This window comes from Helianthus annuus, chromosome 13 (genome assembly GCF_002127325.2).
Source record: "Helianthus annuus cultivar XRQ/B chromosome 13, HanXRQr2.0-SUNRISE, whole genome shotgun sequence".
Taxonomy (NCBI): domain Eukaryota; kingdom Viridiplantae; phylum Streptophyta; class Magnoliopsida; order Asterales; family Asteraceae; genus Helianthus; species Helianthus annuus.
The window spans coordinates 120,604,871-120,628,657 of NC_035445.2; the positions used below are offsets into that span (position 1 = coordinate 120,604,871).

At 35.3% G+C, this 23,787-nt stretch overlaps 2 protein-coding genes across 4 annotated transcripts; one reads left to right on the forward strand and one right to left on the reverse strand.

The window, feature by feature from the left end:
• On the forward strand, positions 1-4,606 carry LOC118485843. The gene is made up of 5 exons (XM_035982334.1): positions 1-205; positions 285-2,842; positions 3,065-3,592; positions 3,683-3,750; positions 3,940-4,606. The coding sequence occupies exons 1-5, from the start codon at positions 1-3 to the stop codon at positions 4,604-4,606; spliced, it is 4,026 nt and encodes a 1,341-aa protein (XP_035838227.1).
• A 6,473-nt stretch (positions 4,607-11,079) lies between these two features.
• On the reverse strand, positions 11,080-17,936 carry LOC110899216 (probable serine/threonine-protein kinase At1g54610). Of its 3 annotated transcripts, none has more exons than XM_022146089.2 (8): positions 17,788-17,932; positions 16,976-17,453; positions 15,688-15,972; positions 14,873-15,190; positions 13,860-14,087; positions 13,677-13,777; positions 13,452-13,569; positions 11,080-11,663 (listed from the first exon to the last, which is right to left on the reverse strand). In XM_022146089.2, the coding sequence occupies exons 2-8, from the start codon at positions 17,360-17,362 to the stop codon at positions 11,400-11,402; spliced, it is 1,701 nt and encodes a 566-aa protein (XP_022001781.1). In that variant the 5' UTR covers positions 17,363-17,453; positions 17,788-17,932; the 3' UTR covers positions 11,080-11,399. The 3 variants fall into 3 exon arrangements, with proteins under 3 accessions (XP_022001781.1, XP_022001782.1, XP_035837331.1); XM_022146090.2 differs by having other exon boundaries at positions 16,976-17,440; positions 17,787-17,921; XM_035981438.1 differs by having other exon boundaries at positions 16,976-17,936.
• Between the last annotated feature and the right edge of the window lie 5,851 nt (positions 17,937-23,787).

Below are 23,787 nucleotides of genomic sequence, written 5' to 3' on the forward strand. Positions count from 1 at the left end.
ATGGCTCCGAAACGAAGAAATACTCGTAAACAACCGAATTACCAACTTCCCACCACGGAGGCAGAGTTGGAAGCTTTGTTGGAACAGCGCATTGCTACCGCCATTGCACAGTATGAAGCAAACCGTGTCGATTCCAGCGGCGGTACTGGAGGCTCCGGAGGTTCTGGACCTGGAGGATCAGGAACGGGTGGGAACATTGTGATTGGTAATAGTTGGTTTTGCATGGCAACTATGGATTTTCTTGATTATGTTATTCTTATAATAATTATATCTTGATAATTCAGGAGGTACTACCATTCCAGGGTGCACTTATAAGGCATTCCTCGACTGCAAGCCTCTAAACTTCAATGGTACCGAGGGAGCCGTTGGGTTTGTACGTTGGGTGGAGAAGACGGAATCGGTGATCCGTATCAGCAAATGTACCCCGGAACAAACGGTGATGTATGTTACTTGCCTCTTTCTGGATGAGGCGTTGACTTGGTGGAACCTTCAGGTTCAAACATTAGGTGATGAGGCCGCTTATGGGATGACATGGGAAGGACTTCGGGAATTGATGCGAGAAGAGTACTGCTCGAGAGCTGAAATCCAAAGACTAGAGACAGAATTTTGGAATCTAACTATGATCGGCGCTGATGTTGCGGGGTATACGCAACGGTTCCATGATTTGTCCAGGGTAGTTCCCTACCTTGTGACACCGGAGTTCAAGAGAATCGAACGATATATATGGGGTTTGGCACCTGAAATCCGTAGCATGGTTACCTCGTCTCACCCTGCTACAATTCGAAGTGCAGTGAGCCTAGCTGTTAGTTTAACTGAAGATGCGGTGCGCATGGAGACCCTAACTAGGAAGGGAAGTGACAAGAAGGATTCAGTCGATGAATCAAAGAGTTCGGGTAAGCGGAAATGGTCTAACTTCAAGAAGGGTAACAACGCTACAAACCAAACTGCAAAAACTCAAGATGTGAAAGCTTTCTCTGCTACTGCGAATGCAACAAGCTCTGGTCCAAGAAAGTATACGGGTCCTCTACCCAAGTGCAACAAATGTAACTACCATCATGTGGGCACTTGTGAAAGTGCCAAATGTAAAAGGTGTGGAAAGGTGGGACACAAAATAGAAACTTGTAGGGTGGTGTTACCAAAGAAGGACAAAGGATGCTACGAGTGCGGTGCCGAGGATCATTTCAAGCGGCAATGTCCTAAGTTGAACCCAGCTAAGGGTCGAGCCTTCGTGATTGGAGCTAAGGATGCTCGTCAGGACCCGAACGTAGTTACGGGTACGTTTCTTCTCAATAATCATTATGCTTCAATTCTTTTTGATACTGGTGCCGACCTTAGCTTCGTATCTACCGACTTTAAACGTATGTTGAATTTAGAGTCAAGCAAGCTAGATATACCCTACTCTATTGAATTGGCCAATGGAAAGTTGGTTAAGTCATGTGAGGTTGTTAAGGGTTGCACGTTGGTCTTGTGCAATCAAGAATTTAGTATAGATCTTCTACCGGTCCAACTGGGTAGCTTCGATGTCGTAGTCGGCATGGATTGGTTGTCGAAAAACCATGCCGAAGTGATTTGTCATGAAAAGATAATTCGTATTCCTCTATCCGATGGTGAGACGCTTTCTGTCCATGGAGAAAGACGTGGAACCCCATTGCGAATTATTACTTGCATGAAGGCCCAAAAATGTCTACGGAAGGGTTGCTTCGCATTCTTGGCGCACGTAGTTGATAAGAAGACAGAGGAGCCTAAACTTGAGGATATTCCTGTTGTGAGGGAATTCCCTGAAGTCTTTCCTGAAGACTTGCCAGGATTGCCCCCACAAAGGCAAGTCGAGTTTCGCATCGACTTGGTCCCAGGAGCTGCCCCTGTAGCTAAATCGCCTTACCGTTTAGCTCCGTCAGAGTTGCAGGAATTATCTAACCAACTTCAAGAATTGCTAGACAAAGGTTTCATCCGACCGAGTTTCTCGCCTTGGGGAGCTCCGGTCTTGTTCGTGAAAAAGAAAGACGGAACCTTCCGTATGTGTATAGATTACCGGGAGTTGAACAAGCTCACTATCAAGAATAGGTACCCTTTACCAAGGATCGATGACTTGTTTGATCAACTTCAAGGTTCTAGTTTCTATTCGAAGATTGATTTGCGTTCAGGCTATCATCAGTTGCGAGTTCAAGAGGAGAGTATTCCCAAGACGGCGTTTAGAACCCGTTACGGTCATTATGAGTTTCTTGTCATGCCTTTCGGCTTGACTAACGCACCGGCCGTATTTATGGATTTAATGAATCGCGTGTGCAAACCTTACTTGGACAAATTTGTGATTGTTTTTATTGATGATATATTAATATATTCGCGGTCAAAGGAAGAGCATGAGCAACATTTAAGGCTTATTCTCGAATTGCTGAAGAACGAGAAACTATACGCAAAGTTTTCGAAATGCGAATTTTGGATTCGCGAGGTACAGTTTCTCGGTCATGTAGTAAACGAGAAAGGGATTCATGTCGATCCGTCCAAGATAGAGGCTATAAAGAACTGGGAAGCACCAAAGTCTCCAACTGAAATACGCCAGTTTCTAGGATTGGCGGGGTACTATCGACGATTCATTGAGAATTTTTCAAAGATAGCACAGCCTTTAACCGCCTTGACCCAAAAGGATAAAAAGTTTGACTGGGGAGATAAACAAGAATCAGCGTTCCAGTTACTTAAAGAGAAACTTTGCGGTGCTCCAATTTTGTCTCTACCCGATGGTACAGATCATTTTGTGGTTTATTGTGATGCCTCGCATCAAGGTCTAGGTTGTGTGTTGATGCAACGAGACAAAGTCATCGCTTATGCATCGCGTCAGTTAAAGGTCCATGAGAAGAACTACACCACCCATGATTTGGAATTGGGTGCGGTGGTGTTCGCTTTGAAGATTTGGCGACATTATCTCTACGGTACACGGTGTACCATTTTCACGGATCATAAAAGTCTTCAACATATATTTGATAAAAAAGAATTAAATATGCGCCAACGTCGCTGGGTGGAGTTGTTGAACGACTATGATTGTGAGATAAAGTATCACCCGGGCAAGGCCAACGTTGTTGCGGACGCCTTGAGTCGGAAAGAAAGGGTTAAGACTTTACGTGTTCGTGCGTTAGGATTAACAATCCAAACGAGCCTCACCACTCAAATTCGTGACGCACAACGTGAAGCTCTTAAACCGGAGTTTATTAAGGAAGAATCTTTGCGCGGCATGGAACAACAATTGGAACCTAAGGAAGATGAAATGTTGTACTTCATGGGTCGTGTTTGGGTTCCATTGTTTGGCGGGTTACGTAATATAGTTTTAGATGAAGCTCATAAGTCGAAGTATTCGATTCATCCAGGTGCTGATAAGATGTATCATGATTTGAAGGAATTTTATTGGTGGCCCAATCTTAAAGGCGATATTGCGACCTACGTGGGAAAGTGTTTGACTTGTTCTAAAGTTAAGGCCGAATATCAGAAGCCATCTGGCTTGTTACAACAACCTGAAATCCCGATATGGAAATGGGAACAAATTTCTATGGATTTCATTTCAAAGTTACCTAGAACATCTAAGGGTAATGACATGATTTGGGTAATCGTGGATCGTTTGACAAAGTCCGCACACTTTCTACCTATCCGCGAGAAGGACAGTATGAAAACGTTAGCGGAATTGTATATCAAGGAAGTAGTGGCACGTCATGGGGTACCTGTTTCTATAATCTCTGACAGAGATGGCCGTTTTATTTCAAGGTTTTGGCGTTCCTTCCAAAAGGCATTCGGATCTCGCGTAGATCTAAGTACGGCCTATCATCCTCAAACGGATGGCCAAAGTGAAAGGACCATCCAAACACTGGAGGACATGCTCCGTGCATGTGTGATGGATTTCGGTGGAAATTGGGATACTCATTTACCATTAGTAGAGTTCTCGTATAATAATAGTTATCACACGAGCATCAAAGCTGCTCCATTTGAGGCTTTGTATGGAAGGAAGTGTCGGTCCCTGTTGTGTTGGGCGGAGGTCGGTGAGAAACAGTTGATTGGTCCAGAATTGGTTCAAGAAACCACGGACAAGATTTTTCAGATCAGAGACCGTATCAAGGCGGCTCGTGATCGTCAGAAAAGTTACGCGGACGTTGGGCGTAAACCCTTAACCTTCGAGGTCGGAGATAAAGTCTTGCTAAAAGTCTCACCTTGGAAGGGTGTTGCAAGGTTCGGTAAGCGTGGTAAGCTTAATCCGAGGTATATCAGGCCGTTTGAGGTTTTAGACAAGGTTGGTACCGTCGCGTACAGACTAAAGTTGCCCGATGAGCTTAGTGGCGTTCATGACACATTCCATGTGTCAAACTTGAAGAAGTGTCTAGCCGACGAGACACTTATCATTCCTGCAGATGAAATCTGCATCGACGACAAACTCCACTTTATTGAAGAACCGGTCGAGGTTACGGATTGGAAAGTCCAAAAGTTGAGGAGGAGTCGTATTAAATTGGTTAAAGTTCGTTGGAACTCCAAGCGGGGACATGAATTTACTTGGGAACGCGAGGATCAAATGAAGATGAAGTACCCCCATCTGTTTGAGAAGACTCCTGTTCAGGATGACTCGGCTTGAATTTCGGGACGAAATTCTTTTAACGGGGGGAGAATGTGACAACCGGCAAAATTTCAGGTTAATCCGTACGATCTAATCACTATTTATTAATTAAATTTTATGCATTTAGACTTAATTATATTATTAATTGAGTCCATAAAGTCTAGCAATGTCCGGGTAAATGCATGGGTTTGCATTTGATGTCGTTTGGTATCATCTTATCGCTTCATGTAGCGATAAGAGTATGTAAATAAAAAAAATAGAACGAGCGTTGGTGGATTATCCGGTACATTATAAAAGATGCTGACACGGTTCCAATATGCCTAGAACTGTAAAATTTATGGCATTATTATGTGTTTGGCACAAGTAATATATAAAACTTGTTTCGGATAAGAAAGTATCATAGAATAGTTATTTGATGTATCGCGTCAATGTTATTTTAATCGTGTTCTAACATCTATACATTCCACCAAACAAAAAAAAAATCTATTGTTTAATCATTATTGTCTGATGATAATTAAACTAGATTAGAGTTTTAACTAACTCTAAACATTCTAATTAGACTAAGCACCTAAATATCTAGAAATACCATTCTTGCAAGTGTACAACCAAGTAAAAAAAAAAAAAACAAATCAATTTACACCCACATGCCATACGTCCAACCCATCTCCCCCATTTCCCTATTACCTAATGATTTGATGTTAGTAAAATTTTTGTCAAAAGAAGTATGGTGTAACATGTGTTAGGTATAACTCTTCATAACACTCAAACTAAGAAAATAAGCTCACTCATTTTCACCCTTAAACTTTCGGCTGGACACCCACATTCCTCTCAATTTTTTTTTAACTACCACTACACACATAACTACACTAGAATTCTACCAAGTGTTGAGATTGGGAAGATTGGAGCAATACCTTGGAGTTTATTGTCAACACCTAAGCTTCTACATTTACTTTCAAGAAGTAATCTTTCCTAGTTTTAGACTAGTGGTAAGGATCTTATTTATACCTTGTTTATATACCCATTTAATATCTATTTGTGCAAGTTGTCACCGAATGAGATGTTAAAAAGTATTTTGTTAAACAAGTAAAGTTGATGATAAAAGAAATGAAGGCTTTCCAAGTGTATAAATATATGGTGTTTGTGTTTATGTTCTTACTAGTTATAAAAAAATGATTTTTAGATATTTGCATGTAACATGATGTTAGTTATAAGTCATGGGTGTGTAAGATGTTGTTATATGAGATTATGTCTAAAATGTAAGTAAAATATATGTAGAGAGTTTGCGGGATGTATGATGATCTTAAAAGTGGTACTTGTATATATAAGTGTTAAAATCAATCTTAGTGTGTTAAAATATAGTTTAACATATTTAATGGTGAATCTCATATGTTAAGATTTGGAAGATATTAAAAATGAGTTATTGTATGATATAACCTGATTAAGTATTCTTTTAGGAGTTAAAAATAACTTAATAAGAGGAAAGTGGTGAATTTGGTTTATTAAAGTGTATATTATGTTAATGGTAGAATTTGACATAATATGGTTTAAAAAGGGCAAAGTATATGTTAACAGTTGATGTTACATATTTAATATCATATGGATTGTTATATGTAAAATAATGATTCGGTATGTCAAGGGTCTTATGATATTTAAAATCGAGACTTTGGAGATTTTTAGTAAAAATTGTCGCTTTATATTAATTTGGCCTTTTCAAAATATACAAGTATTTTAGTACAAAGTATATCATTCCTACAAAAATCGAGTTTGAAAGTATAAACGGCCAAATCTTGATGTTGTTGCCAAAACTATATACATTCTTGCCTACAAGCATTTAAAAATACAAAATATATATTTTTGAATCGTAAAATAATTTGGAACATATTCTCCGCAAAGGGTCAACAAGTCGTATAAGTGCGATCCGTGAAACTTTGTGACTTTTGATGGATTATTTTTTTTTATAGTTACGGGTTATCATGTTAATGATGAAACGTGTTTACATGGTTAAGTGCTTGTCGTATATAAGTGTACGCATGTATGTGAATAAGTGTATACAGTATGTGAGCAAAATGTTCGTGTCAACGAACGAGTTTTCGATAAATATATAATTAATACTAAAGACATTATTTTCTGACTATTTATCGTAATCGGAGCGTATATTTATTTTAATAATAAATATATATGCACATTTTTGGTCGAGTTCGACATACGGATTTTGTGGTCGTCAAACCATGTGAATAAATATGATATTTAGTTGTAAAATATATATTTACTGGTTTGAATTTGTAGCTCGGGACTAGGTCTCGACATTGTGTGACAATGTGTGAAATATATATATTTCTTGTAATATATATAAATACTTGGGAATTCTCGGATAACCACCCACCAACGCGTCGTAAGAATTAAACATTTTAAATAAAAGGTTAACATCTCATTTTGTCTAAACAAGTTTGGTGAACGACTTGTCGAGTAGACACATATTTAGACCTAGTGTCTTATTGAATTAGGACACGTGTAGGTCGGGAATTATTTTGGACATTTGGTCTTGCTAGCATACGCACGGAACGCAATTTGTGAGTCTTCACGGGCCCTTTTACTTATTTAAATGTTTATTTAATCGGGGGAAAGTCATGCTTGGTTACGGGGTATGGTAGTGGGAATGAAATCCATTTTGTCTATTTTGTGCGCATAAGTTGGTTGGTTTTAGAGTTCGGAAGTCCTCGTGTTATTGTTTCTTTAGTAACCATTAGTCGTGGTAATGACCGCGGAACAGTCGAATAGATCTATTGGGTTTAACGAGCCCCGCTCCTGGTCGGTCGTGACCCTGTGGGAGTGCAATTGTGTCCAAATATTCTTAGACATCGTCATGGTGCACGATGTGGCGAGGCATCATCGTTATGGTTTGGTTACGGGCTTATGTCGGCACATGTATCACGGTTTTTGCAAGACCATGATTCGACTTTCGTGATTTCATTAACTACGCATACTAAATTTTTATCAAATGAGTTTAAGTTTCATTTGTGTCATTTAAACCTGTGAACTCACCAGCATTATGTTGACATTTTTAAGCATGATTTTCAGGTAAGTGAAATTTGGTTCGTGGCTTTAAGAAGTTGCATGCATCATGGACGATACCTTTTGGGGGTTTTGCCTTGTATATTTCATCGTATCGGAAATATACTTGACAAATCCTAGGAACTTTATAAACAATATAACTTTTGGTCGTATGTGTTTTTGAAACTGGAAGTTGTGTAAACTAAATATATTGCTATGGTTTGTAAACTTTAAACTTCGGTATCGTTGATGCTTAATCATATTAGTTGTTTGCTTATCGTATGCTTGAAATCCTTTCATGGTCGCACCTTGCGTTTCCGCCTTCGGCGGGGTGTGACAATTTTGTGGTGTAATCAGTGATTTTTGCTTGTTATTTTTGAAGTAATTTTAGGTTTTGTTTGTGCTTAATTTGTAACTGAATATTAATGTTTATATACTGATACATAATTCATGTGATTTTGAGCACTTTTGTAATGTAATAAGTGATTTTTGAAGTTATTTTAGCTTTCAAGTCGATTGAATTTTTTGTTTGTGCTTAATTTGTAATTGAATTTTAATCAGTGATTTTTGTTTGAGTGATTTTTGTTTGTGCTTGGTTGCAGAGTTTAGAGAGAGATGAGAGTGTGGTGGGTTGGGCTGGGGGTAGGTAAGGTGAGTTATATAAACATTAATAATTAATATAAAATACACAAGGGAAATGGGAAACCACAGTAATACCCTCACATGCAATGCATGTGAGGGCAGTTAACCAAGAAAACTAACATCGTTTGTGTTAAAGGTTATACTTTGTAGCAAAATATGAACATAAAGGTTGATTTTTGTCAATTTCATAGTGAAAGGTACAAAGTGTAGTTTGAGTATAACATAAAGGTTGATTTCTGTAATTTAGTCTTTTAATAATCCCAACTATTCCTCGTTGGCCGTCAATAGTCTCAACTTCAAAAATAACCACTGATAGTCCCAACTATTGACATATTGGCCACCAATGGTTGGGCAGTGGTTATTTTTGTAGTTAGGAATGTTGGCGGCCAACGACGAATAGTTTGGATTATTAAAATCCAATATTCCATTAATTAATAGGAATCCTAGTTATAGTCTAATGTGCTAAGTTAGCTATATATACCGTGTAATGGGTAGGGATTTGTAAGAATCAAGTTTTTGTGTAATTTTTTGATCTAATAATATTGTGAGAGTTAGCCATAATTTCATATTCATTTGATTATCGATAGATTTAATTATAGGTGATAATTATGTCCAAAATAATAGGTTTTTCTAGTTAATATTTTATTATTTAAAATAGAGTTTGAGTTAGATTAGGACTTCAAAATAATAGGTTTAGCTAGTTAATCTTTCTATACTTATAAATAAAAATCTTTTTTGACACGTGTCAATCTATGGTGCCTCGATATTTTAGTTTTCAATTTCTTTTTCCTATTAAACGATAGTTTAACTAAATATAATTTAGATAAGGATAATAACATTTTTATCAAACTTTGAATTAGTAATCTCCTTATCTTACTTTTCAATTTTTTTCCTATTAAACAATATTTAACTAAATATAATTCAGATAAGGATAATAACTTTTTATCAAATTTTCATTCTCATTTAAATTAGATTTAGTTAAATTATTTTTTTAATACTATTATTATATAATATTTAATAGGATACATAAATAAGAAAATTATATTATATCACAAACTTCATGAATCTCTCTTATTTATTTACTATTTATTGTATTTTTTTCTGTTTATTAATAATCATTTAATATTTCATTGGTTCTATCACATGTAATACACATGTTTCTAACATAATAATAAATAAAAAACAAATTAAATATTTAATAAGTAAATAGTACATCGAATTTATCATTTAAATACATATCTTGACGATCATGCGTGTTAATAGATTATGTTATATTTATTTAACTCATGCAATATACGGGGTATTTTAAAAATATAACTATATTGCTTATTATATAAAATTAAATTTAAGCAACTCGTGTATAACACGGGGTTCTAAGCTAGTATTTTATTATTTAAAATAGAGTTTGAGTCGAGTTAGGACTAGAACAAGTTTCGTATAAATAGAGGGTTAAGGTTATAGTCTTAGCGTGCTCTCATTGATAAATAATGAAAAGGGTTCAAGTATCGTGTTTGCATGTTTATTTAAAGGCCTGATTTCCAACAATTGGTTTCAGAGCCAAGTTCAATAGTCGATATCAAACGGGTACTCGGGTTCTTAATTGGCGACTAAGAAGTCTAATGGGTCAGCAATCAGTAAGGTCAGGTCGAGGTCGGCGGTACTGGTTCGTCGGAGATATGGCGTGCGTGTACTGTTACGATGGCGGACAGCGAGTAGGTTGTTCGTACGACGGCAAGTCGAAAACAACTCGTTTTCAATTAGCGTGTTACAAAGGGTTGTTCAGGGAAAGCGGAACCAAGCGGGCCCTGCCTGGATTGGTTTTTCACAGCAGGTCTCGGAGTAATCGGTTTTGTGAAAAAATCGGCGGCACTTAAATCAGTTTTGCGGAAAAAATTTGGCGACGATTTGGATTTGTTTTGTTGGCTCGGAAGGAAGAATTGCACGTTTTATATTTCCTGCACGTTTTATATTTCCTTGTTTGTTAAAGTTTGGTTGATCCCTACCTCATTCATAACATCCCGAGAGGGATTGGTAGACTAGACAGGGGGGTTAAGCTCCTTGGTGGAGTTGTTAGCCGTGATCCTAGCTTTATTGGGGAGTTGGCAGGGCGACGGGCCTCGGGGGCGATTGACCTCATTAAACTCTTGCCCTGCCTTAGGGATCCCCAATGTGAACTCCTTCTGCTAAGGTCGTGTATGGGGGTTACTAAGAAGACTTCTAATGCGTAATTAGGAGTTCACTAGAAACCACACCGGAAGGAGCTAATACCCAAATATCTCAGGTCTGCAATATATTTTTAACACCTTAATTTCATCTTTATCTTGCACTTGCAAGGATTTGAACACACAACCTCACATTTGTAAGGGTGACACCATACCACTAAACCAATAAGTCATGGGCTAATAGGGATGAGCATTTGGTACCGGGTAAGCAAGTTAGTCGACGTCTCGACAAACTTGTCTAACATCTCAATTCTTCATCATAAGACGTGCTCTCTTCGACAACAAAAAATGAAATTTGGTTGCTTGATAAGCAACTTAGTCGACGTTTCGACGAGCTATTTAATTGGTAGGTAAGTTAGTTGATGATGATGAAATTAAAACTAACTACCTTTAACAACCCTTAAATACTTCAATACAACAGTAAAACAGTCCAGAAATGCTCACATGTTTGCTTGACAGGTTAAATGGTGTTGACCAAATTCTGGTCATCTTAACTAATCATATTCATAAAAAAAAAATAATAATAATAAAAAAACCATCAACACCATCTGGTGCTGACATGCAAAAGGCCAACAATAGATTGAAAAAATACATTGGAATTAATATAGTCAAAATGTTGTTCAATAGTTATATGTTTATGACCTAACCAACTTCAACACAAAAAGGCAAAAAAAAAAAAAAACAAAAAAAAAGATGAACAATTTACATTACTCAAAAGAGGAGCTTCTCAGTTCTCACCATCGCGTAGAATAAGAATTGCGCAAAAAACACAAACAACAAAATACTCGACCTCTGCATTCTACGTGTAAAAAGCGCGTACCTTACTCCCATCGTCTCATTGGTCGAGCAGTATTTGCAGCATTTTGTATCGAGTGGTTTTTTACCACACCGCAAGTCTAGTGATTCTTTGAAGACGAGTCATTATGTTTCTTTCTGCGTGAACGACCGGTAGGTGCAGGCTCGGCCAATGGACCAGACCATGTTTGGATTGGTTGTTTAGCGTATGAAAAATTGGAACTAAACGGAACATCGGGAGGGTCAAAAGTTGGATCCATGTGATGTGAGGAACCCAATGGGTAACCCAGTGTCCCGTCCTGGTGAGGTGGAGGAAATTTCTCGCTTTTGCTTTTTGCGTTTGCGTGTGTGATCAACCGCCGTCTCTGCAAAGCATAACAGATTTGTATGAAAATGAGATGTAAAGGTGCGTATAATAGTAGATAAGAAGTTAGTTAAAGATAAACGGGTTAAACGGGTTAAAAGTCTAGTATTCTCAATGCATAAAACCTCCTAAATCCATTTAATAAATAGTAATAGAAATTATATGATATGTGTAATCATATTTAACGCACCAACCATTTACAAGAAATTTAGATGCTACGGACACAAAGGGTTTCGGGTCAACTCAACCCAGCCCATTTTAACCTGCACCAAAAGTTGCCCATTTTGACCGAAACCCTATTTCACTAGTGGCGGTGGGCATAGTTGTTAATAGCGAATATCGGACGATAGCGACGAACTACCTATATGCAACGTAGTGATATCGATGAAATAACGGACGGTATTTTATGTTTAGCAACACACTAGAAGAAAATTTTAGAAAAAATTTATATGTATATTATATCCAAATACGCTTTTTATATGTATAGTTAGACCATGTGTAGTGGTGAATAAAAATAATGCCCCCACCATGGGGCATTATCCGACACGTGTCATCCCAGTCAGCATGGGGCGTTATTGCAAAAGTGGCGTAGTGGGAATAATGCCCAAATAATGCCCCTTCCAAGCATTAAACAAATAAAAAAAAAAGGCAACCTAGATTCTTATTGGCTAGTCAAAACCTTGGACCCCACCATGTGGCCACATGCAGTGGACTTTCAGCATTATAATTAAAACGCTAACATCAATTTTTTTCAAAAAACACGCCCTATAACGCCGGGTGTAGTGGGAGAGGGGGCGTTTTGGGGCGTTTTTTTTCAATTTTTTTAAAATATAACGCCCCACTACGAGTGGTCTTAACAAAAAAAAACACTAAAATCTCGCTATTTATATTAAAACCATAGTTATTAAAGGCGCGAAGCGCACTCTAGGCGCATAGGCTCCGATTAGGGCCTAGGCGATAGGCGCCAAAAAAGCGTGGGCTCGAGAAAAAAAAAGCGCACTTAAATAAAAAAATTAAAAAGTTCATGAAGGGAATAAAGTACTCAAAACCAAAACAATAATGTTCATACTAGCACTTAAAAAGTCACAGAGAACAAAATACTTAAAACCGAAATGTTCATTATCATCTAATTAGTACCAAAAATTCTAAAAGAGTAGCGTATTAGTGTAGAAAAGTAGTACTAAATAGACATTTTTTTATTTTATAAAACTACAAAAGATTTCTACATATTAATTTAAATCTTAATGGCATATAATAAATTTTTGTTCAGAGGAGAATATGAAGAATTTGTCATTAAAAAAAGACCTTAATTAGTATTAACTGCAAGAATTTGTCATTAAAAAAAGACCTTAATTAGTATTAATTGCGCATTAAAAAGTATCATTAAGTTTGTTTATGTTGAGGCCTCATAAAGAAAAAAATACGAAGCATTTATCATTAAATAACAAAAACCCTAATTAATATCAACTGCCTTGCTAATCGCTTTAATACCTTGGTAACAGAAGCGCATTAAATGCGCTTCGCCCTAAAATCTCGCCTAGGCGCAAAAAGCGCTCGCTGTTAATAACTATGATTAAAACAAAAAGAGAAAACATAAAATCCCGCTATTTACCCGCTATGGAGGCGCCAAAATCAAATAGCGACACATGAGCGCTTCACTATAGCGCCCGCTAGCGCTATTAACAACTATGGTGGTGGGAGTAAGTGTGGAAAAGTGGTGCCGACAAGCAAAGATGGTAACAGGAAATAAAATTTTATAAAAAAAAAAACGAGTAGTTGTTTGGCATACATCGATGTTTACTTGTAGCTCGGCATTGGCTTCAGGAGCAGGCATAGCGCGTGCAGGTCTTTCACGCGTGCGAGTCTTCTTCACTCCATCAGCATTGTTTTTACCAGCTGCCCTTAATCTACCAATAGATATATTCACATTTATTTTATAAACAAGTTAAATAAACTTAATAATTGATTATTTATTTGTTTGTTTATTTTGGCTTGGTGAATGTTTTTGTATTACCTTCTAGCTTCTTCATCGCGAAGTTTGGCATCCATCTCCTTAGTAGGTGGATATTTTGGAAGGCTTGACGGGTCACATGCATAAGGTTTTGTCGTAAAAAACTACATAACAATAAACAACATTTTTTTAATCTTATTTAAAAAATTTAAATCCATAATAATCGAATAAGTTTGCAATGCTTACTTCGCTTCTTAAAGCAGCTGTTGCAGTTTGACGTTCTGCAGGATCAATTGCAAGAAGGGTATCGATCAGTGGTAATGACGATGGCGGGAAATTTTTAAATGTTTCTGCTATACAACGTTTATATGACTGTTGGGGCTTAAATATGGTTGCGTGTGGCAATTTTGACTTTTTCCAATATTCTTCGGAAGGCGAACCACATAGCTTGAAAATCTTGTGAAGCTGCTCTACCTGATTGTATAAATAATCAATAAAAAGAACTCACAAATCCATTTTTTGAAGGGTTAACATCATAGAAAATTAAAATACTTGATCTTTTTTACAAAAAAGCCCCTCAGCCTAATTTTGATATATTAAAATCTTTTGACATCTTTAAAAAAAGAGTAAATTGCACGGATGGTCCCTGTGGTTTACCAAAATTTTGGATTAGGTTTGCAAAAGTACACAGATGGTCCTTGTGGTTTACACTTTGTAACGCATTTAGTCCCCAGATTTTTCCAAAAGTACATGGATGCTCCCTGTGGTTTGCACTTTGTAACGCATTTAGTCCCTAACTTGGACATGCTAAATCTTTTAGATTTGTTGGCTAGGGACTAAATGCATTACAAAGTGCAAACCATAGGGACCATCTGTGTACTTTTGGAAGGCTAGGGACCAAATCCAAAATTTTGGTAAACCACAGAGACCATCCATGCACTTTACTCTTAAAAAATGTACTCGTGAAAAAAAAATTAGGAAAATAACCGTTTACCCTTAAATGGGTCAAGATTTTTAAAATTTTATCCACGTCAACGTCTTTTACAACTTTGAACGTCACTTCATCAAATCTTGACCCATTTAAGGGGTAAAAGTTTTTCTTTTTTAAATTACAAGTGTGTGTATTCCAAACAAATTTAGTGATATTAACGTAGCAAAACTGGATCGAGGGACTTTTTCGTGTAGAATGAGCACGTATGTTCGTAAGTTAGTTTTTATGGTAATAATCTTTTTTAGATATAAAAGAGATTATAAATTACCTCTGTACGACCAGGCATGATAGGCTTTCCAGCTAATAACTCTGCTAAAATGCACCCTGCACTCCATAAGTCTATACCTACACCGTAATCAGTGGCCCCGAGAAGCAGCTCGGGTGGTCTATACCATAACGTAACAACCCGGCTAGTCATAGGCTGCTTATGATTAGGATCAAAAAACGATGCCAAACCGAAATCAGCGATCTTCAAACCCCCTCCATTATCAAGTAAAAGATTGGACCCTTTTATATCGCGATGTAACACGTGACGGTTGTGACAATGTTCAAGCCCGGATAACAGTTGATGCATGTAACACTTGACCTAAAAAAAAAAAGAAATAATATTTTATATAGAGTAAAATGCCATTTGCGTCCTGGAGGTTACGTCAATTTTGCGACTTTCATCCAAAAGGTTTGCTTTTCCGCATCTGGATCCAAAAGGTTTGAAATCTTGCCATTTTCATCCGGCTAGTTAACTCCGTCCATTTTTCTCCGTTAAGTCTAACGAACTTCCATCTGTTATGCTAACTTAAAGAGCAATTCAGTCTTTTTCACTTTATTTAAAAAAAACCGAATACCTCTAAAAAAGACCGAATTGCCCTTTAAGTTAACAAAAAAGATAAAAATACCCCAACTTAAAAAAGAAATGTGAATGGAGTTAACGAGCCGGACAAAAATGGCAAGATTTCAAACTTTTTGGATCCAGATGCGGAAAAACAAACCTTTGGACGAAAGTCGCAAAACTAGCCAAACCTCAGGAACGAAAATGGCATTTTACTCTTTTATATAACTTGAGGGAAAAAATTATTATAACCTAACCTGAGGTTCTGTGAACTTGATCGTAGGACTAGCAGCGAGCCCGGCCAAATCATGCTCCATGTATTCAAAAACGAGATACAAACTACAAGACATTCTTGATGTAACTAATCCTTCCAATTTTACAACATTCGGATGGTCTAAACGACGTAATATCAAAATCTCTCTGGCCATGAATTTTACACTTTCGGGCTCCAAATTGTCAAACCGGACCTTTTTCAATGCAACTATTTTTCCCGTCATAGTGTCTTTAGCTTTGTACACATTACTGTATGTGCCTTGCCCAATCTAATCACAGTATTACAATATACGTATAGCATCATCAGTACACATTGCCTTTTGCGATTTATAAGAGTAAGATGCTAAATATAATAAATCTAGTTTTTTTTTTTTTTTGACAAAACTGACATGATCGACTATAAAGAAAAGAAGTAAAATAGTTGAATATGCATGTATTTATGTTTTGGAACTGATTATCTGATTTCAAGTTGTTATGATCAGTGTTTATGTCTTCATAAACAAATTCCGCTTCTAAATTCTAATTATCTGATTATTCAGAGGTGAAATAAAGGCCTTTTTGGTCACTTTATCTATTGATTTGCTTAGATAATCAAAATGTGCCAAACATATTATTTGATTATTAAAACTCTAAATCATGGTTGTAAAAATCCTGACTAGCATCCGATTAATCGCTAGTCAGAGGTTCACTGAGTAATTTTCCTCTAATCGGCCAATTAATCGCTAGACGGTCCACGACGGCCCCAAGCAGTCCTAATCAGCCAAAAATCGGCGGTTCTGGACAAATTCCGGCCAAGTTCCGGTCAAACCTTGTAAATATCAGTGATTAATCTTGTCTACTTAACAAAATGAGCCAATGAGGGGTTAAAAATTGTCTTGCTAAAAAAATTACACAAAAATGTCTGCGTATATATATAAATCTGAAGGTTACATATAAAACTCCCAATCCGATTAATTCCTATTCCCGATTAATCGCTAGTCCGTACCCCAACGGCCGACCAACGCCTAGCAACTCTTACAACACTGCTTTATATTGCAAAAGAACATCTGTACATATACTTCCAGCATGTTTTAACACAAGTACACAACTGACTATATGATTCTAACAATTGTACATCATGTATGCACTCCCAAACAAAAAGATCCATATACACACCCAAATTTTGTAGTCACACATCCATAAGATCATGCTTACACGAAACTATGATTCAAAAAATTGTTCTAACAGTAATATAAGTGTAAAAAATAATTAAAAATAGATCCTTTGACTTACCTTATCAATTTTCTCAAACGTATCAGCCCTGCGAGGAATCCACCCGTTGATCGCCTCACCAGCAACCGCCGACAGCCAAGCAGGCCACCCAGCAGCCACCTGTTCACCATGCAAGTTCTTCATCGGATTACTCAGTCTCGGGTTCGGTTTCGACCGCCTTCTCTCACCTCTCGGCCTCACATTCCCATCTTTTTCCTTTTTCTGCACCACCCCATTTTGCGCCACCTGTTCACCATTATCTCCGCCATCAGGATTCACAGTCGATTCTTTCTCCGCCCTCCCCGATTGACCGTTCGGATCCCTGTTTCTCTCTTGTTTCTTATCCGCTACAATCTCGGAACTCGGTGGCCCAGAAGACGAATTCTCTCTTCCAAACACACACCCCATCTATCCCAAACTTTAACAACCCTAACCCTCATTTCTCATCACATTCTGAGCTGGCAATTAGCATCCCTTCACACACACACACACACACACCCTGTAACAATAACCAACCAACCAAACTAACATATACAATCTATAAATTCAAAAATCTCATCAACCAACACCTAATTTGAAACGGGTATTTGATAAAGATTAATAAAGACTAATAAAGATTGAAAAAGATTACAAAAAGCCCTAACTTTTGTTCACCAAACTAATCATTCAAAAGAACAAAAACCCAGAAAAATATATTGGTCAAACATGAACAAACTGAAAAGGGTATGTTTAAAACAGCATAAAACAAAAGAAAAAGGTTGAATTTATGGGTTTGAAACATGTTTGATTGAAGATCTAATTATTGTTAGGGTTAAAAGATAGTTGAAACTTACTGAGATTTGTGGAGACTGGAAACAGAGAGGTGATCTGAAGTGTTGTATTCCCTCTCACCACTAACAGTCAATCACTCAAATCAGTATATGCGATTTACAAAGGTTTTTTTCTCTGTAAAGTTTCACCAACCCTCTAGTTGCCATTTTAACAAGATTAGTTGATTATAAATACTTATTAGTATTTATTTGACCCATGAATAAATATTAGATTTAGAGTCATTTTTAAGATTAGTTTGATTAATCTATGGCAAAGGCAATTGGTTAAATTTAGAGTCAAATTTTATATAAAATAATAAAAACATATTTTTTTTTTGTTATGGTTAAGTTAGATTTTAGAATAGTTTTTCTTTGACTAGTATAATAAGTTAGGTTTGAGTATTTAATGTGAACTTTTTCGTAAATATTTGAATTGGAAATCTTAAATAAAATTAATTATAAAACTTATTTATTGGTTAGTGATGTTTATTTCAAGGTTAACTACCTTTAGTTAATCTTGAAAAAAACAATTATTAAATAGTAATCAAGTTTCATATTTATTCGGTTAGAAAAAATAATTATTAAATAGTAATCAAATTTCATATTTATTCAGTTTGGTCAATGACATATAATTATAAAAATTTCTTAATACTTAAGTGATTTTATGTTTAAAAAAGTTTGAATGGTTTTAATAGTAAACAAAAGAAGATTATTTTATTTTATGTGACATATTTCCATTGAAAAATACATCACTAAAATCGATACATATTTAAAATATTGTTAGTTTTAAGTATAAAAAATATAAAATATATCTTTAAAGCAGGATTTTTTTAATCGATTCTTATTTTTGGGAGTATAAATTTTACACCAGGTAAAAGATAATTTATTTAGTAACTTTTTATTAAAAGAAAATCACTAAAATGCGTTGTTATTTTATGCAGGATAAAAAAATATATATATGTATTATTGCATAAGCTCAATAGGGAATAAGTAAAAATTTTAATTTCAAATCTATCTACTATAATAAAAGACACCAAATTTTGGACATGTGTCATTCATAGAAGGTATCCTTAAAATATACTTATTTTATATTAACTAAATAAATAAATAATAAATTAATATTAAATCTTATAATGCTTTAATAAAATATTATTCTCAAATCTAAATTGTTAATTTAATATATTTTTAAAATAAATACTTCTCTTTCCTACTTATCTTATATTAAATATATAAATAATAAATTATTATTAAATGTTATCCTAATTTATTAAAAATATAACTTTTTTATTAATTGGTATATAAAATTATATTTATTCAACTCGTGTAAAACGCGGTTTTAAAAATATAATTTTTTTTTTATTTTTTACTATACAATGTTACATTTATATAATACGTGTAATACACGAAGTTTTTAAAGATATAATTTTTTATCATTTGCTATGTAAAATTAGATTTATTCAACACGTGTAATATACATGGTTTTTAAGGATACAATTTTTTTTTTATTATTTGGTAGATTTTTCAACCCGACTATACACGGGTTTTTTAAAGATACGACGTTTTTAGTATTTAATATACAAAAATACATTTATTTAATATGTGTAATACACATGGTTTTTAAAGATATAACTCTTTTTTAGATCTATTCAACACGTGTAACATACGGCGTTTTTAAGGATGTAATATTGTTATTATTTGGTAGATTTATTCAACCCGATTATATACGGGTTTTTTAAAGATACGACGTTTTTAGTATTTAGTTTATAAAATTACATTTATTTAATCTGTGTAATACACATGGTTTTTAAAGATATAACTATTTTTTATATTTGATATATAAATTACATTTATTTAACCCGTACAATATACGAGGTTCATAAAGATATAATTTTTTTTAATATTTAATATATAAAATTACATTTATTCAACCCGTGTAATACACGGGGTTCTAACCTAGTATAATTATAAAAGTATGTTGGTTGGTATTTTAAAGACAATGTTAAATGTTTTGCGATGTAAAATCATTTATACAACATAATACTATGGTTAGTATCTGTGTAATATACGAGTGAATCTAAAAATTGTGTAGATAAGAAATTCAATAAATTAAAAACATATTTATACATTCATATCACCAAATTGAAATAAAAAGAGTAATGATAAGTTAATTTGCATGCATCGAGACTAATAATTATAGATACAATACTTGTAAAAAGGAAGAGTTAGAACGTTACTTCATGTTCATTGCGAAACATACAGCCAACAGAAAAGTAAGAGTACCAATATTGTTTTTAGATATAATTTCAGGTTGTATAACACGATGAAAATAAGAAAAGTTAATAACTGAAATTAAATATTGAAACATACAATAATCCAAAATGAAAAGTTACAACAATGGATAATAGATTACAAAAAAATATTTCTTTATATACAATATTTGATTCATTTGATGTTTTATTTTTAACATTTTCAAATCCTTTATGTTTTAGTTATCTTAAAAAAGCAAATAAACTTTTAATGTTTTATAAACTTAATATTCTCTAAAATTCGGTTCTCGTTAAGAGGTTAACTGACTTGCTTAAATAGTAACAAATAAATTGAAACAAAACATAGACGAGCTTTAAGGTAAAAAAAAAAAAAAAAAAAAAAAAAAAAAAAAACAAAGACTACCAACTACACACGTAACAAGCAAGCGTACATATCAGAATATAGTATAGTTTAGGTAAATTACCGAGTACCAATCCTAGAACACAAAAATTATTACTTTAATCATGTGAATAATATCTAACCTATGTAACTTTGAAATTATGAAATAATATGAAAAACGAAATACTAAAAATAAGTTTTAATTAGAAATCAAATATAATAAAGAATAACCAACTATATGAGAATCCTCCTAATGCTTTTATAAAGTTTTTTAGAGCATTCACATCCAATCCACTAAAAATAAACATACATTTCACTAAAAAACAACTCCTATATCAATATATTTTCACTAAAAACAAATACTTTTTCTCTCTCCTTTTCAATATATATTACATTTTTCTCTCTCTTTCACTCACAACCACTTTCAATATATATTACAAAATTATAGTGGGTGAACAGTGTCCCCCCAAATATACAGATGAACAGTAATATTTTCTCTCTCCTCCACTCACAACCACTTTTTATACTCTTTACATTTTAAAAACCCCACACACTACATATGATGGACTGGATGAGAATGCTCTTAGTTATAGATTTATGAAAAGCTCATTATAGTAGAAACTATTAATGAGGTGTGAAGTGTTAAAAAACCATTGTCCTACCAGGTTGATCACATTACCCCGAATACTAAAGCTATAGACACACTTAACTATCAAGTTTTAAGTAACTAAGTAGTTTATCAGTCCCCTATTATTTAGAGCTTCTTTTAATTAGAAATCAAATATAAGAAGGAATAACCAATTAGGATCAGAATACTTCTAATACTTTTATAAAGTCTTTTAGTTATAGACTTGTGAAAAGCTCGTTATAGTAGAAACTATTAATGAGGTGTGAAGTGTTAAAAAACCATTGTCCTACCAGGTTGATCACATAACCCTGAATACTAAAGCTACAGACACACCTAACTATTCAGTTCTAAGTAACTCTGTAGTTTATCAAACCCCTATGATTCAGAGCTTCTTTTAATTAGAAATCAAATATAAGAAAGAATAACCAATTAGGATCAGAATTCTCCTACTACTTTTATAAAGTCTTTTAATTATAGATTTATGAAAAGTTCATTATAGTAGAAACTATTAATGAGGTGTGAAGTGTTAAAAACCATTGTCTTACCAGGTTGATCACATAACCCCGTATAATAAATGAAGGGGTATGGTCCCAAATCTCGCACCGGGCTTGGCCGCGAGAGACCATCACCTACCTTGCCACCCCGGTTAACAAGGACAAACCTACGTTCGTGCGGGCAACGCGCTATAACAACCCTCCTAAAATACTTACGACACCCCTAATATATTTTAAAATGTCCCTATACTTCTTAAAATACACACCGTATGCGAAAACCGGACCCCGAATACCTTATATAATTAAAAATAAAATAAAAATAAGTTTTTTAGTCTCTCGCGGGCCGCGAAGACTTGGTCTTCATCTTACGCGGGCCGCGAGCGAGAAGATAAGTGGCGCAGCCCAGGAGCCGCCACATGGCAGGACACGCGTCAGAACCCGGGTGACTCAGCAACACCGCCGCCGCCCAACCATCTCTCGCAGGCCGCGTAGCCTTTGGCTACTATCTACGCGGGGCGCGACGAACCTCAGATCAGACCCTATATATAGAAGGCATGGGTTGATCATTCAAACTCGTTCACAATTAACTTTCTCTCTCGAAATTCTATAGTATAGGCCTAATTCTCGGGTATTATACCCCCTAAATAACGAAGTTCTGCCTCGTTGTAAGTATTATAACCCCAGTTACGTATTGGATATGCTGCCCGATTGATCTGGGGCTCCTTAATGGCTGTCGAGCTTCTGCCCGACGTGGTCGTTGGAATACCGTCTCGGGGAGGGTATTACTAATATAAATATTGGGTTATTATACTAACACATGTGCATTTGTGTATTTAATAGATAATCGCCAGGAAACTCTAAAGGAAAACCTAAGACAACAATGTGAGTAATCCTCTTTTGTAAACCTTTTTGTGAGTAATCTCCTTTTTGCAAACTGTTTTTACAAAAACTCACTTAATTAATAGTATACTAAATAGTTATTGAGTATTTGTAATGATACAATTATCGTCGGTATATTTGGGGTTTTGTATACAAAATTTGTTACTACCTTGCGAGGAGTAACATGACCATAAGTCGAGACGACAGTACCGTGGGTGGTAATTGATATGAACTGGAAACAAATGTAATTACGTGAACGCCCTCAATACTGCGAATGATAAAACCTGTTTTGATTAAACTGGGATTCACTCACCAGTATTTCCTGATGATAAAATTTTGTAAACACGTGTTTCAGGTAACTTAGTGTGAAGCCAACAAAATCCAGCTGGAGTACTGAAGGCTTAGAAAAGTGGCAATAAAAATTACCTAATTAAAAAGGAGAATTATTTTCAATAATTGGGGTTATTCCCTATAAATGTATCAAAATGAAAAATCAGTTTTGTCCTACTTATAAATGTAATATCAGAGAGACTTGGGTTTTATCCCATTTCTTTATTTTAAATATTTTTGGTGTTTAACTCTGATAACATATTTCCTAACTACGGCCCTGATGAAATTTCCATTGCCAAATTAACAAACACCGATACCACTAAAACTGGCCGCGACCGCCCGTTCCTGGTTTATTAGGAGACGGGGGTTGTGACACGCGCGGACCTAGTTTGTTGTCCCAATCGGATAAGTGATGTCACACCCTGACTTTTGCGGAAGCGTGATTATGTGTGACTTGCTTAATATCATTGCATTCAACCATAACAAACAAACTATATGATAAAATCCAAGATGATCATCCATTGATAGTTTTAAAACATTACAAGCAACATTGTTTTAAATCCCAAAACACAAACTTCGCGTTCAGAATACAACACCAACAGGTTTTAAGTTTCATAAGGACTTCACAAAAGACACATAATAAAAGATAGGCTTTGAGCTATGTATCTCATCCAGGATAAGATACGCAATCCAAACCCTTAGACACCGGATGACATCTATTATTCCAAACAACCCTTGAAAACTTCAACGCCCGCCAGATCCATACTTAGTTTCCTGAAATACATGTAGTTTAAAAACATCAACAAAAGTTGAGCGAGTTCATGTGTTTAGTGTGTGAGCTCGAATAAACTCTGTAATCATCATAAGTAAGTATGCATGTATTTATAAACCCTGGTATGAAAGCAAATAAGGAAACAGATCAATAATGGTTTGCAAGGCCATTAATATGTGTGACGTGATGCAGGAAGGCTCAAACCTAGCAAATTTTGCATCGGGCTTCCGGCTGAAAGACATAGTCACCTCATGGGCCAAACCCCGGTCCACATG